Genomic DNA, 15,325 nt, shown 5'->3' with positions numbered 1-15,325 from the left:
ATTTAATTTCACTGAACCCCTTAAAATTTACCAAATTCAAACGCGGATTGCAAGTTGACGAGATCAAATTCTCGAAGGAGGACAAAACTACCAAGAAATTATTATTATCATCATCTAAAAAAACACTTACTAAATTTTTATAATAATGCAAATCAATTTTTTTTAAAAAATAATAATAATAAGAGAAAATATTATGGTCACTATCACCACTTGTCCTCCTTTTGAATTTTAACATTCTGAACGAATGAAGACGAAGAGCAACAAGAAAAAGTCCAACCGCACCACTTGCCACTCCCTTTCCGTGTTGACTATGCGCAAGACACCATTTCCCTCCTCTTCCACCATTCACACACATCGCCATCCATCCATTTCTTTCTATCGGATCGATCGGGTAAATTAGAAATTAATATTTTTATAATAAAAATACATAAAATTAATTTAACACGAAACTTATCCTATTTTTAAAATTTTAAGATATTATGAATAATGTAAAATTTTAAGATTTATAAATTACTATATTCTTACATATATTTATTTTAAAAAATTACAATTAAGGTTTACAAAAGCTTAGTTTTTTTACTATAAATGTGGTCCATTTAAAATTCTATTTCTATATTAAATCAACTTGTTCATAGTAAATCATCTGATCTAATCTAATAGATGAGCGGCTTCTTTCTTTATCCATTGTTTACTTTGAAGGATGAATGATTGAGATAGTTTACTTCTCTTATTTGACACAAAATTAGACAATAGTTTTCTTTTTCCTTTTTTTTTACTCTCTTTATTTTCCTTATCGACAGTTGATCTTTCACCATCATTTTCTTTTATTTGTTTTTTCTCCTATTTGAACAGTGAGAGTCTTTTTAATGATGCACCTAAACCTTCCTCTCCGTCCATGATTCCTCTCTCTCTCTCTCTCTCTCTCTTTTCTCTCCGCTGCTCCTCCTCTGTATTCACTTCCTAATATATCATGTTTCCAGCCGGCTTCCCGCCGGCGACGGCTCTTCCACCAGACTTCCCTGGACCATTGATCCCGACTACATATACTCCGCGTCCGTGGCTGTGGCCGCCGCCTCCGCCGTCGTCGTCATCTGGTAACTGTTAAATAACGTGTAATTAGTAATCTTGGTATTAGAATAGTCAAAGCACTTAATGATCGTGGCATGGGAAAGAGAAGTAGGTAAATGAGCATGGGAAACAGTAGGAAGTAAATAAGCATGGGAAAAAGAAATAGAGTAAATGGGTTATCTAGATTCTTCTTAAAGGTCTATTTAAGGGGATTCAATACTCAAGTCATTGTAAGCCAAAAAAGGCAGTGAAAAAAGTGAATGAAAAGACAGAGCAGAAAAATTTTTTTCAGAGGTTCCTTTTCTTATTCCAGAAATACCTCTGTCGTAGTAGTCCAGTAAAACCCCTTCTTCCACCACTGTCCAAATAACCCCAACAAATTTTGGTATCAGAGCTTCTACAGATCATGGCTACGCCTTCCAGCAACATGTTTTTTTCCTATTCGCCTAGCCAAATTCCGATCTTCGATGGAGAGCACTATGATTATTGGAGTTCCCAAATGGAGACAATCTTTCTCTCGCAAGATTTGTGGAGTATTATAAACAAAGGTTTTGAAAAGCAAGACGACAACTCGTCAAGCGATGAAGAAGATGCCACTGTGGTTGAAGAACAAGAGAAGGCGGCGAAGGAAAATGTGATGAAGAATGCGATGGCGTTGCGGATCTTACAGCAATCCGTAAGCAAGACAATTTACCCAAGGCTTTATGGTCTTAAGAAGGCAAAAGAAGCATGGAGTGTCTTGAAGAAGGAGTTTCAAGGCTCAGAGAAGGTTATTTCCATCAAGCTGCAAGGTCTATGGAGAGATTTTGACAACTTGGCCATGAAGGAGTCCGAAACGGTGAAAGATTTCTTCTCAAGAGTTGTTGAAGTCATGAATCAAATCAAGTGTTGTGGTGATGAAGTTCCTGACAAGAAGGTTGTGGAAAAAGTGTTGAGAAGCCTACCACAGAAGTTTGAGCATGTAGTTGCTGTAATTGAAGAAACGAAGAATCTGGGAGAACTTTCTGTGTATGAGCTGATGGGTTCTCTTGAAGCACATGAAAGAAGAGTAAGTAAGTACTCAACTCCTGTTGAACAAGCTTTTCAAATGAAATTAAATGTTTCAGAAAAGAAGCAAGAGCAGAAGAATCATGCTGAAAATAGTAGAGAGTCCTATGGACGTGGACGTGGAGGTCGTTCTCGAGGAAGAGGCAGAGGACGTGCAGGAAACCAGTTCCGCGGTAGAGAAGACCAATCCTGGAACAGATCTGGAAATACACAAGGTTATTGCTATGTTTGTAAGAAAGCTGGACATGAGTCAAAGGATTGTCGGTTCAGGTGTAGGAGATGCAGGATTCCCAATCATTCAGAAAGGGACTGCTATTACAAAGACAAGCAGCAACAACAACAACAAGGTTCTCAAAGTACGGTAAATTTTTCAAAAGAAAATGAATCAAAGCAAGTATTCTACTCTTGTTTCAATGCAGTACAAGATATGAATGAAGTGTGGTTTTTGGATAGTGGTTGTAGCAATCATGTGACAGGAAATAAGCAAAACTTTGTGGAGATTGACAACAGCTATAACTCGCTGTTGGAGCTTGGAGACAGCAAAAAGATAAAGATTGAAGGAAAAGGAGTCGTTGCCGTAAAAGCTGCAAATGGTGAAGAGAAGCAAATTAATGATGTGTTTTATTCTCCAGGCATCGCTCAGAATCTTTTGAGCGTAGGACAAATGATGAAGAGAGGTTACAAGATTACCTTTGCCGATGGTCAATGTGAGATCGTTGACAAGAATGAGAAAAGGATCGCTGTAGTAAAGATGACGGCGAATAATCTATTTCCATTGCAGATGAATTCGTGCTTAAATATTGCATTGAAGAGCGAAGTTACTGATGAAGCTCAGTTATGGCATCTAAGATATGGGCACTTAAATCACAAGGGCTTAATGTTGTTGAAAGAGAAGAATATGGTCATTGGACTTCCAAGAATCCAACCTACAGCAGCATGCTTCTGTGAAGGATGTGTGTATGGGAAGCAACATCGTCTTCCTTTTCCCAAAACCTCTTGGAGAGCAAAAGCCCCTCTTGAGTTGGTGCATGCTGACATATGTGGTCCAACCCAAACTCCAACAATCGGTAACAGGAGATACTTTCTCTTATTTGTCGATGATTATACTCGTATGATTTGGGTATATTTTCTTGAAAAGAAATCGGAGGCTTTCACTATTTTTATGAGTTTCAAAGCAAATGCAGAGAAACAAAGCGGATATCAAATAAAGACTTTGAGGACAGACCGCGGAGGAGAATTCATCTACAAACCATTTCTTGATTATTGCAAGCAGCAGGGCATACAACGACAACTTACTGTGAAGTATACACCTCAGCAGAATGGCGTTGCCGAAAGGAAGAATAGGACTATTGTGGAGATGGCTCGAAGTATGCTTAAAGGCAAGGGTCTTCCTAATTCATTATGGGCCGAAGCTGTAAACACAACGGCCTACATCCTCAACCGATCCCCTACAAAAGCTGTTCAGAACATGACGCCTTATGAAGCATGGCATAAGAAGAAGCCCGTAGTTGATCACTTAAAGGTTTTTGGATGTGTAGCATATGCACTCTCAACAAAGCAGAAGGAGAAGTTTGATGAGAAGAGTGAGAAGTTGGTCTTTATTGGTTATAGCGATGAATCAAAAGGTTATCGCTTGATTGATCCAAAAACTAATAAGCTTGTTATTTCAAGAGATGTTGTTTTTAATGAGAATGCAGCATGGCAGTGGGAAAATGAGACTTCTCAGTCTCATCCAGCAGTTTTCTATCCAGAAGCATCAGTAGCAGTGCCTTCCTCAAATCCTATTGATACAGCAGCAGCTGATTCCTCAGGAACAAATTCTGAGAATGAAGTTTCTGAAGATGAAACGCCACCACAGAGGTATCGCTCCTTGACTGATATTTACGAGCAAGCTAACTTTGCACTTGCTACTTTTGAGCCACAGAATTTTGAAGAGGCTGCAAAGGAAGAGAAGTGGAGAAATGCAATGAAAGAAGAGATGTTCAGCATTGAAAAGAATGATACATGGTCCTTGGTAAATCTTCCCAAAGGAAAAGAAGCAATAGGCTTAAAGTGGGTATTCAAAACAAAGTTCAATGAAGATGGAAGCGTGCAAAAGCACAAAGCTCGTCTCGTAGCAAAGGGTTACTCACAGCAGCCCGGTGTTGATTTTACAGAAACATTCGCCCCTGTAGCCAGAATGGAGACTATCCGAAGTGTGCTAGCACTTGCTGCACAAATGGAGCTTGAAGTGTTCCAACTCGATGTGAAGTCGGCCTTCCTCAATGGAGTACTAGAAGAGGAGGTCTATGCTCAACAGCCACAAGGGTTCGTTGTTAAAGGAGAAGAAAGCAAAGTTTATCGACTTCACAAAGCTCTTTATGGATTGAAGCAAGCGCCAAGAGCATGGAATTTCAGAATTGACTCATATTTGCAGAAGAATGATTTTGCAAAAAGTTCAGTAGAACCATCTCTCTATGTGAAGAAGTGTGATGCTGATTTTCTAGTGGCATGTCTCTACGTGGATGATCTCATTTACACTAGTACCAGCAAAATGTTATTGGAGAAGTTCAAAAAGGCGATGATGGATGAATTCGAGATGACGGATCTTGGATTAATGAAGTATTTTCTTGGTTTTCAGGTGAAGCAAAGCAAAGGAGAGATCTTTATTTCTCAAGAAAAGTACGTTGCTGATATTTTAAAGAAATTTCGCATGGAGAAAGCCAAAGCTGTAGCAACTCCTATGGCTCTTAATGAGAAGCTGCAACAGGATGATGGGGCTGAGAAGTTTGACTCAAAGATTTATAGAAGCCTTGTTGGTTCATTGATCTATCTAACCCACACAAGGCTGGACATTGTTCAGAGTGTGAGTTTGCTGTCAAGGTTTATGAGCAATCCCACCAAAACTCATTTTGCAGCAGCAAAGCGTATCTTACGCTATCTTCAAGGTACAAGGGATATTGGATTGAAGTATACAAAGGAAGAAAATAGTAACCTTGTGGGATATGTTGATAGTGATTGGGCAGGAAGTATTGATGATCGAAGAAGTACAACAGGATATATATTTTGTCTTGGCACAAAACCCATCTCCTGGAGTTCGAAGAAACAATCTACTGTAGCGTTATCATCTGCCGAAGCAGAGTATATTGCAGCAAATGAAGCTATTCGTGAAGCAGTATGGCTAAGAAAGTTATTGCTGGAATTACAACAGAAGATTGCTCATCCAACAACAGTGTTCTGTGATAATCAATCAGCCATTGCTATGACAAAGAACCCGGTGTTTCATGCAAGGTCGAAGCACATTGAATTGCGCCACCATTTTATCAGAGAAATGGTATTAAAGAAGGAGATTGTTTTGGAGTTTATCCAAACGCAGGACCAGCCCGCTGATGTTCTTACAAAGTCCATAAATCTACAGAAGCTTACCTTGTTTAGAGACTTTCTCAAGATTACAAATTAAGAGAGGGTGTTAAATAACGTGTAATTAGTAATCTTGGTATTAGAATAGTCAAAGCACTTAATGATCGTGGCATGGGAAAGAGAAGTAGGTAAATGAGCATGGGAAACAGTAGGAAGTAAATAAGCATGGGAAAAAGAAATAGAGTAAATGGGTTATCTAGATTCTTCTTAAAGGTCTATTTAAGGGGATTCAATACTCAAGTCATTGTAAGCCAAAAAAGGCAGTGAAAAAAGTGAATGAAAAGACAGAGCAGAAAACTTTTTTTCAGAGGTTCCTTTTCTTATTCCAGAAATACCTCTGTCGTAGTAGTCCAGTAAAACCCCTTCTTCCACCACTGTCCAAATAACCCCAACAGTAACATCCCCATCCTGGTCGTAACCATCGTCGGTGTCCTCCTCGCCGCCATCCTCGTCCTCAGCTACTACTTCTTCGCCGCTCGGTGCTGCTTCTGGCGCCGGAGGTCCGACGCCCTCGACCGCTCCCAGCGCCGCCTCCGCGACGACCTCATGATGTTCGCGGTTGAGAGCCGCGGCCTCGGCCAGTCGGAGATACGGAAGATCCCGACCTTCCGGTACCGGAAGGAAACCGACGGCTCCGCCGGAGGTGGCGACTGCGCGGTCTGCCTCGGGGAGTTCCAAGAGGAGGAGACCGTACGGCTGCTGCCGGATTGCTTCCACGTCTTCCACGTCGACTGCATCGACACGTGGCTCCAATCCAACGCTAACTGCCCGCTTTGCCGGGCGAGCATCACGCCGGAGGCCGCCGCCGTCCCCGTCGACAAACTCCCTGCTTTCCTCCGAAGTAGCAGGGGACTTCAGGGGGCTCGTTCCGGCGACGTGGCGATCGACGTGAGGGATGATGAGCCAGAGGTGGACCGGCGGAGGCAACTGCGGCGCCACGGGAGCACCGGCGCAAGGCGGCTGCCGCCGGAAGCGCCGCCCATGCGGCGTTCCTTCTCGGTTGACACGGCGGTGGCGGACCGCCGGCTCTACGGGGAGGTGCAGAAGATCGTGTCGCAGAACCCGCACTTCAGGGAAGCGGCGACATCCATCGGAAGAGGCGGCGAAGGGAGCAGCGGCGCCGCCAGAGTCCGGTGGGGGTTGTTTCCATTTCACCGGCGATCGAGCAGCGCCGCGGCCTTCTCCTAATGGTTTAATTTTTTAAAATAAGAAAAAGAAAAAAAAAATGTGAAATTGAAGAGAGTAGAATTAATATTGTTAGTAAATTTAGATAACATAATTTTTATTTTTATTTTATAATTTTTGAAACTCATGTCCTTAACAAAAGTAGAATTTGTCATCTTAACAGCTCCACACTATCACAACATTATCTTGGATAGCAATAAAAGATAAATCAAAAAATTACAGTTGATAAAAAGAATATTGTCTCAATTTCATCAAGATTCCTTATCCACTACAATAAATCTGTCCTTAATACACAATTATTGACATTATTATCATATCATTTATATTATATTCAAAAGTCACTATATTGTTTTTTTTAAATAAAAATATTAATATTAATAGTCAATAACGAAATGACAACAGTTCAAAGCTGAATTTTGAGAGGCAAAATAAAACTTTGAAAATTCTAACTTTGAAAATGAGGATGTCAAGAGAGCTGAGAGTCGACTTTGATTATGAAGTGGCTTGACTTGTTAGTGATCATGATGGCAAAATAATTAAATGAAAATTGTTAAGGATGAGTTTGACAAAAAAAAATCATAATAAAACTTAAATTGACAAAAAAAATTAGAATGAGAAATATTTTTTTTAGTAATTTAAGTGTTCAAATTTTGCCCGACTAACTCTCAGAGTACAATATTTATAAGTTGACTTTTAGAATATTCGTTCTATTTGAAATTCAAACTATGCTTCTCTTATTGTCTCCAAACCTCCTTGCGATGCTTAAAAAAATAAGTAGATTTGACTAAAACATAAATTTGAAATGTCATTTAGGAAGTTGTAAGTTGGGTTTAACCATTTTTAAAGAATAGAATATATTATGATGAAATAAATGGATGGCGTAAATTTATGGTAATTAATTGAAGTCATCTTAGAATTTTCCTTGAGAAGACTAAAAAGTTGCGTCGGTTGACTAATAAAAACACAACACAAGGGTCAACTAATGTGAAATGATTATACTTTTGTTGTATTTTTTGTTTCTTTGTGTTCATGTTGAGATTTGTTAAACATATTTTTTATTTATAAATTACTTTGAATGTCATTGTGAATTAAACTAACAAGTTAGCTTTCCTATGATTGTGAATTATTATGCTTTAATGGACATGAGGGAGGGTTTCAAAAACTTGGTTGTATGTCTTTGTGAAGGACTAATCAAACGAGTGGTACGTCGATACTTTGGGAAAATTTGAATCCTCTAAGTGTAGAAACATCGAACGAAGCCGTACGATAACGGTAGCTTCATTCCTTGTGTGTCGTAGATTGATGACACGAGGATAGTTACGAGCTTCACCCCTTCCTCTAAGGTAGAAGTTACTCCTAGGAGCGAGAGGAGTAGGGCAAGGAAGAGGTAAAAGATCACAAAGTTGTACATAAATTGAAGAAGAGTACATTTAGCTTGTACAACTAATATCGAAATTCATGTAAACTAATGGGCACATATCTTAATCCTACTAATTCTTTTTGCCATGAAGTCAAGTGATATTGCCTCGTATAGATCATTCAATCGAGATAAAATAGATGTAACCAACTAAAAAAAAGGTTTAGAAAAATATAATGCGAGAAATGATAAGTAATGTAGGCAAATAGAGCTAAGAATAAAGAAACATAATGCCCGTGTATGCGAAAATGATTCGAAGCAATCCTATACTCTTCTTTCAAAGTAACGATAAAGCACGACTAATTGATAGGTTAAGGCATCATGCATACACCTTCAGTCTTCTCTAGCACACTTCAAAGTCGATGTTCTTACATCACACTGATTCACGAAGCATGTTCATGTAAAGTATATTTGCAAGAAAGACAAGACAAAACAAGCAAAGGTAAATTTCATTCGCTAAGATTGAAAACAAATGATGTGCAAGGGATACAAGTATTCACCTACTTAATGAAAGAATTTCAAGATTGAGAATCCAAACTTAGGGTTGTTGATACCACATCTATATTGCAAGGGAACGATAATGCAACAAATGTTAACAACCAAATTACTCTTCAAGAAATAGGATAGCAAAGGGACTTTTCAAATTTATTGTACACCAAATATGGTTTTGCAATCGCCCCTTTGGATCTATATGTGTTCGTTCCTCTGTTAATCGAATTGCTTTATCAGTCAATGAATACTAGCAATTTTCTCTACAAACTACATTACCTTTAGACAGCACCACATGTTAAAGCTTGACAAAAGCTTTCTTTTTTCGATGAAGAATCCATGTCGTTCTTTGCCCCACTCTCAATCGATCCAGTCTGTTTTTCCCACCTACAACAATATTATCATTGATAACTTTTCAAAAACAAGATTGGGGCAAATCGATAAAATCATTGAAAGTTTGAAAGAAAATAAGAATAACATAGATTGATTAAAGCATATAAAACTTCTGAAAGCATTAGAAGAAAAGGATAAAGTGACTTATTAAGTATGTAAAAAGGGTGAACAATATGGCCAAATAAAAAGGGTTTGCAGGAACAAGAAGATTACAAATCTCTAGTTTCGTGTGCTATGCCTCGAAGTGAGGAGCTGTGTAATTGAGTTGACTCTAAGTGGCACTTAAAATATTTGAGATTGTGTTAAAGATTGTCATCGTAATCACAACAGATCATGTTAAATGAGTATTTAATTCACAAAGTCCAAAACTTACCAAATACATACACTGCATCAAGTTCTAGATACACAATGCATGTGATCAAACATTATCTAATAGTCTAATGACTAAGTTCATAGTGATGATAGTCCTAATATGGGAGTCTTCACCAGCTAATAAAAAAATTACACAATCATAAGCTATGAAAAAGCTATCACAACAAAGATGTTGCTTAATTTCAATCTCGTAACGATGCAATTGATATGCTGAAGAGAGCAGTATTTGCTCTTTAACAGAACTGATTGAGCTCCAGATGCACTAGGCATCCTAGTTTTGATCACCAAAACTTTATCCTTATAACTATCAAACTGTAGCACACAATATTGAGAAAGCAAAAAAAAAAAAAAAAAAAAACTGCTAGATTTGCAGCATTTTCAACTGTGAAAAAATTCGAACTATGAAAGTTAGGAAGATGTACTCAAACTGTTTCTCATATGCGTTCTAAAGTTCAAACGTGAATAATCTTAAAATATAGAATCTTATAATACAGAAAGAAGATCATGTACCTACCTATAATGAGCCAGGATGATGTAAGTCTTGTTGAATGATTGAAGCATCATCTTGGATAGACCTCAGTTAATGGACAAGAAGTGACGCTGATAAAATAAATTTGCTGAAATACCTGGCACTGCTACTTCTTGAACTTTTAAGTGAAGATGAACCCGAATCTGATTTTAATTATTGCAATGACAACATACTGCTGCTTTCAACAAAAATTATTGTGCATGAAACTGACAGTTTATTTCAAACACTCTCAGGATCTCCTTCTCTAGATCTGGTAGAAGAACAGGTTTCCGGATCAGACCATTCATCCCTGACTGCATGCATTTCTTCCAAACATGATCATCAGTACTTGCTGTGAAAGCAATGATCAAAGGCCAACACCCATCTCTTGAACTCCGAATTTTCGTGGCAACTTCATAGCCATTCATATTTGGCATGCTGAGGTCCAAAATAACCAGCTGCAATTGTTGGTCAAAGGTATCGAGATAGCTCAGGCATTCAGTACCAGATGATACAGAAAAGGCACAGCAGCCAAGCTTCGTCAGAAGCTTTTGCGTTACTACTCTATTAATGGCACTGTCATCAACAATTAAAACTTTGAGGCCTTCTAAAAGAGATGAAAATGAATGATGGCTCTCTGAAGAAGCTCCTGATTCAGAAATTACCATGGAAAGTTGCTTCTGTAAGCGGAGAATCAACGTTACACATTCCTGTAGCCCATCTGAACTTGGAACTACGAAGATTTCTCCCTGCATCAGCTGCAGCATATGCGCATAAACAAATTTTATGAAAAATTACAGGATGTCATCTTATTTGGAAGTAGCTTAACTTAAGTAGCAGCAAATTTGGATTCTAGGTTTAAACATATGGATGTTTCAAGTCATATGAAGTTGATACTGACAAAAATGAAGCTCACAAAATCAAGAATCGAGTAAAAGATCACCAAGATAAAGAAATTACATAAAGAAGAAGAGGTCTTGAGAAGAGCTTATACGATATCAGAAATTCTGAATCAATCTGACATTTAGAAAAATTATCCATGTACACATCATATAGTTGGATTTAAGTTGATTTACCTGTACAATTTTTTTACACATGCTGAAGCTGAAACCCATGTTAAAACCCTCCCTGCAAGGCTTTCTGCTAAGCTGAACTAACGTGCTTGAATACAGGCCAAATGATTGTGTGATTGTAAACTCAAACTTCAGGAAGGTATACACATTTGGTACTCTTGATTTCCAAATCCCTCTTCCATCTTCCCAATCTGCTAGCTCTGAATCACTCCTTACACAAAAAGTCAAACATCCACCATCAAATCCATTCAGCAAACCATCAATTATATGCAACAAAACATGAAGAATCCGCCTCTCGTCACCAATAGCCTGACCAAGCACCATATTCTCCGCCAGAAATTCAAAACCAAAGCCCCTACTATCACAAAGACACCTAGCAACACAAGCAGTTTCCTTAATCAGTGATTGTAGCTGGAATGGCTTCATTTCCAATGTAAAGTGTTCCCTGTTGATCACCATGACATCATTGATCAAAGTGGAAACGACATTACCCGTTTTTGCCATAGCATTCACTGTCAGCCTCTGTTCAAGAGACAAATTTGTTTGTTGCATGAGTGACAGGAGACCCATGATCGAATGGATAGGACTCCTGATTCCTTGGCTCATGACCTTCTGGAATAAGGTCCATGCTTGGCTTGCCATCATTACATTTTGCTTTGCCTGTAACAAAGCCTTGTTTTGCTCTATCAATTTGTCTCTGATCACATGTGATTCCTCTAAAACTGCAGCATGGGACAGGGCAACAGCAACCTGATCGGAAACAACTTCAATCAGCTCTAGCTCATGGTGGCTCCAAAGCCTAGTATCATTCTTAGGAAGAACCAAAACCAATATAGCATAGTGTGCTTGAAAAACCTCAGGTGTTCCACCTTCGAAATTAGAAACTTTCAACATAGGCATCCTAATTGCAGCAACAGCCCCTGATTCACCAGCTGCGCCGCTGCTTGCAGAACCTAGTGTAGAATCCGGCTTCAGTAGCTTGACTCCATCATACTTCTTGACTTCAATCACATCTGGATCATGCATAGGAATCAAACGTATACAAAAGTCAGAAGAGTTCCTATTCAGCTCGTGAGTAAGAACCATCTCCAACTTACTCTCGTTTGGCATCCACACAGCACAATTTTGCAGCTGTAGAGTCTTTGAGAGTTCAACCAGGGTGGTGTACAAAATGGTGTGCCTATCTAGTGATTTCCGGATTTCTTGAGTAAGCATTCGCACATGCCAGCTCACTTCTTCCTGCCTCTTCATCAGCCCTACTTTCTGGTCCAGTTCATGAGCTTTTAGCCTAAGAAAATTCTCCCTCAATTTGACTTTTAGAAGCTGAGGGATCAAAGTCAAGAGGGTTATTGCAGTCAAGAAGGAGACAAATGCTGTGAGGAATTTGGAAATGGTGAGAACCAACACTAAGAGGAAGGAATGGGGCTTGTATGTGAACACATTGAGCAAGTGGGTCAATCCGCAAAGAACTATGAACGCGCTGAACTGAAAAAGGATCCATTTGAAGGGGAACAGCTTTGAGCATGTAACAAAGTACAATAGCTCAAGTGGAATGGAGAAATATGCAGCTGCAATCAACAAGTCGCTCGCTTTCTGGCAGTTTCTGATTCCCTCAATGCTCCACAGTCTGTCACCATCGCAATCACAGAGGGGAAACTCAAGCTCCGTAGCAGAACCAAATGAGAGTAATGGCAGAAGCAACAGTCCATGGTAGAATGCTCTTGATGTTTGGATAAGAAACTTCATCGCATTAACATACTAAAAAATGACCATTCAGAAAACTTCCAAGCTCCCAGGAAATAAGATATCAGCAAGGCTTCGAACACAAGCAACTTGGATGGAACTGCTTCAGCTCGCTGCCTGCCTGAAGAACGCAAATACTTAACAAATTCTTCAAAAAGGAAACCAAAAATAAAAGGAAAAGAAAGCAGATTGGTAGACTTTTTGGCAGAATATAAACCAGCAATCTGAATTTGTGAGAAGATATTCTTCAAGAATTGTCTACTGGTCTATCATTGTTCAAAATTCCTCTTTTAGGATTGGAAGCGTGAACTAGCTCGAAACCCTTCTAACAAAATCGATTAAGCCGATCGAAGCGAAAAATCAAACCAGAGCCAAGATAAACAGAAGAATCAAGAACCATCACCCGCACAGAACCACCGTTCGAAAGATCTCCGAGGAAACAAATCCCTTCAAAAGCCAAACTTTCGCACGCTCCCACGCTCGATCCTCCAAAATAATGAAATTTCTGACTCTACCTTGTACCAAATCGGAGCACTTAGGTCACCGGGAACGGGAGCGCGCGGTCGCTGCTCTCGCTTGTGGAGTTCTAGGAATCCATGCCCACATCACATCGCGTCACGCCGCATTGTCTCCGATGCCGAATCGGGAGAGACACTGAACGTGGACTCCGCTGCGTTCCAGGCAAGGATTGTCCCGCCCGTCGATTGCCAATCGGAGGATGCAGAAGCATTGGGAGATTTAAAAATCCCCATCGCCAGAAGGCCCGAAGCTCGCCTCCTCGCTCGCGCTTCTCCATCAATATATTTTAATATTGAGCTTCTGCTTTTTAATCAGAAGGCACAATTTATATTTTGAGTAATTCTTAATCCGCCCATTTGAGTTCTAGAAATTACAACTAAAGCCCCCACCCTTTCTCTATAACAGACCAATTATTCTACTATTCTCAAGTATTCGGTCTATCCGTGGTCGGTAATTGCAAACGCTACCATTTTTATTATTTTATATTTTTTAAAAAGAAAATTGTATTTTAAAAAATAAATATATCGCACTTTTTTTGCCAAACACAAAAGATGCTAAAAACAATCAAGCAAAATAGAAACATCAATTTTTAAATCAGGGAAAAAGATGAAAAATGTAAAAGAAAAACATCATTTACAAACTTCTCCACCATCGTTTTCCAAGATCAACCAAAACATGAAACAAACTATGAATCCATATTCATATCACAAGTCCACCAACTTAACAACAACGTATCTTCTTCTTGAACATACCTACGCTTGATGTTTCCACACTGCATGAGATCAAAAAGCTATCGACAGCCGAAAAGAGTCGCGGCCGGCGTAACGATAAATTTTGCGGAGGTTAATTCTCATTCATCAATGTGGTCTTGAGATCTTACAACCATTACCACCACCACTGCCTTCGCTATGAGGGTTCAAAGGAGAGATGGGGAATCAAAAGGGAACAAAAGCAACTTTCTCTTGTAGAATGGCTACTACCATATCGACGATCTAATTAACTGAAGGATACAATAATACAGGTATATATACATCGAATTTCGACTCACATCTGGCTCGGCCTCCGTTTACCGCTATCTGTTCTCATCCTTTTTACAGGCTTAGCCCATTGTATATCTGCTATGCCGGAGGAAACCCTGTGCCCGTCGTTGGGCCGTTGCATCTCGCGATGTGGCAAGCTGGATGTATGCTTTGCCTGGAGAGCTGAATTGGAATTTCTTGGAACTGAAAGGGTGGAGTTTCGGTTGATTGAGGAAGATGGCCCGGAGCTCATGCCTCCTGAACTGGTTGGTGAAAGTGGTCCGAAGCGACTGGGGTTCAATGGTGATGCGGGGCCGATCCTTTGCTTGACTGAGGATTTGTCTCTTTCTTTCCTCTTCTTCTTGCAGATGACCAGATCACCGGGGTGTGGCAGGTATTGTGAAGGTTCAGGTGCCTTCTCTATCCTGCTCCCGGACACCAGCCTCGAATCTTTCGGCTGCTTGGAAGATGTCGACTTGGTCCTCCATTCATTGTCCATAGGAGTGGCCATATGAGGTGAGGATCTTGGCGGAGGCGAGGATTTCTCCAACTTGTTAATGGGTGTGTGCTGCTTGATTTTGTTGGTGGTTAGTTTATGTGATGAACCAGCTGGCGTTGTTGCAGACTTCCTAGGATTAGAAAATGTAACTGCATTCCTAGCTTGCTGGAAATCTGAATCTGGAAATGCAATCTTCATGATATTAAAGAACAAAGCTTGGAGCTTCTCGGCTTCACACTTCACCTGTGATAAAAGAGGAACGCGATCAGGATAATATTAACCCATAATGATTCCTAATACCAAACATTCTTGAAAGTTTATAATGCTCACAAGCAGATGTTCAATAAATACTTGGAAGGAAGGTAATAGTGGGGAAGATGAGGGAAGGCTTACAAAATTACATATAGAAAGGTTAACCAAACTGAAATATGAAAGGCTAACCGATCAAAAAATTTGCCACACGATGATCAATCTTAAAAAATAACTTGTTGAATGTCACAGTAGAACAAATTAACAGCAGAGAAAAATAACAAGAGAAGAGCAGTCTTGTGGGATCTGAATCTTCTGTTTGTTTTTTTTTTATTTTTGGGTTCT

General features: G+C 39.5%; 2 protein-coding genes and 1 pseudogene across 2 annotated transcripts; 1 reads left to right on the top strand and 2 right to left on the bottom strand.

Moving 5' to 3' along the window:
* The first annotated feature begins 898 nt into the window (after positions 1-898).
* Positions 899-6,803, top strand: LOC141817044 (uncharacterized; annotated as a pseudogene).
* A 3,171-nt stretch (positions 6,804-9,974) lies between these two features.
* Positions 9,975-12,727, bottom strand: LOC141817045 (ethylene receptor 2-like). Its single transcript, XM_074704741.1, has 2 exons — positions 10,955-12,727; positions 9,975-10,636 (listed from the first exon to the last, which is right to left on the bottom strand). The coding sequence occupies exons 1-2, from the start codon at positions 12,695-12,697 to the stop codon at positions 10,091-10,093; spliced, it is 2,289 nt and encodes a 762-aa protein (XP_074560842.1). The 5' UTR covers positions 12,698-12,727; the 3' UTR covers positions 9,975-10,090.
* A 1,265-nt stretch (positions 12,728-13,992) lies between these two features.
* On the bottom strand, positions 13,993-14,970 carry LOC141817046 (ATP-dependent helicase BRM-like). The gene has a single exon (XM_074704742.1). The coding sequence runs from the start codon at positions 14,927-14,929 to the stop codon at positions 14,258-14,260; it is 672 nt and encodes a 223-aa protein (XP_074560843.1). The 5' UTR covers positions 14,930-14,970; the 3' UTR covers positions 13,993-14,257.
* Between the last annotated feature and the right edge of the window lie 355 nt (positions 14,971-15,325).

The sequence above is a fragment of the Curcuma longa genome, unplaced genomic scaffold (genome assembly GCF_044706935.1).
Source record: "Curcuma longa cultivar G26 ecotype Majalengka, Jawa Barat unplaced genomic scaffold, ITB_CL_G26_1.1 contig_19171, whole genome shotgun sequence".
Classification (NCBI taxonomy): domain Eukaryota; kingdom Viridiplantae; phylum Streptophyta; class Magnoliopsida; order Zingiberales; family Zingiberaceae; genus Curcuma; species Curcuma longa.
Note: the sequence above shows the minus strand (reverse complement) of the source record. Positions and strands in the feature narration are given on the sequence as shown.

Coding starts and splice junctions, on each gene's coding strand:
- LOC141817045 (XM_074704741.1), bottom strand. CDS start 12,697: ATGAAGTTTCTTATCCAAACATCAAGAGCATTCTACCATGGACTGTTG. Junction 10,637..10,954: donor TGTGTAAAAAAATTGTACAG/GTAAATCAACTT, acceptor CATATGCTGCAG/CTGATGCAGGGAGAAATCTT.
- LOC141817046 (XM_074704742.1), bottom strand. CDS start 14,929: ATGAAGATTGCATTTCCAGATTCAGATTTCCAGCAAGCTAGGAATGCA.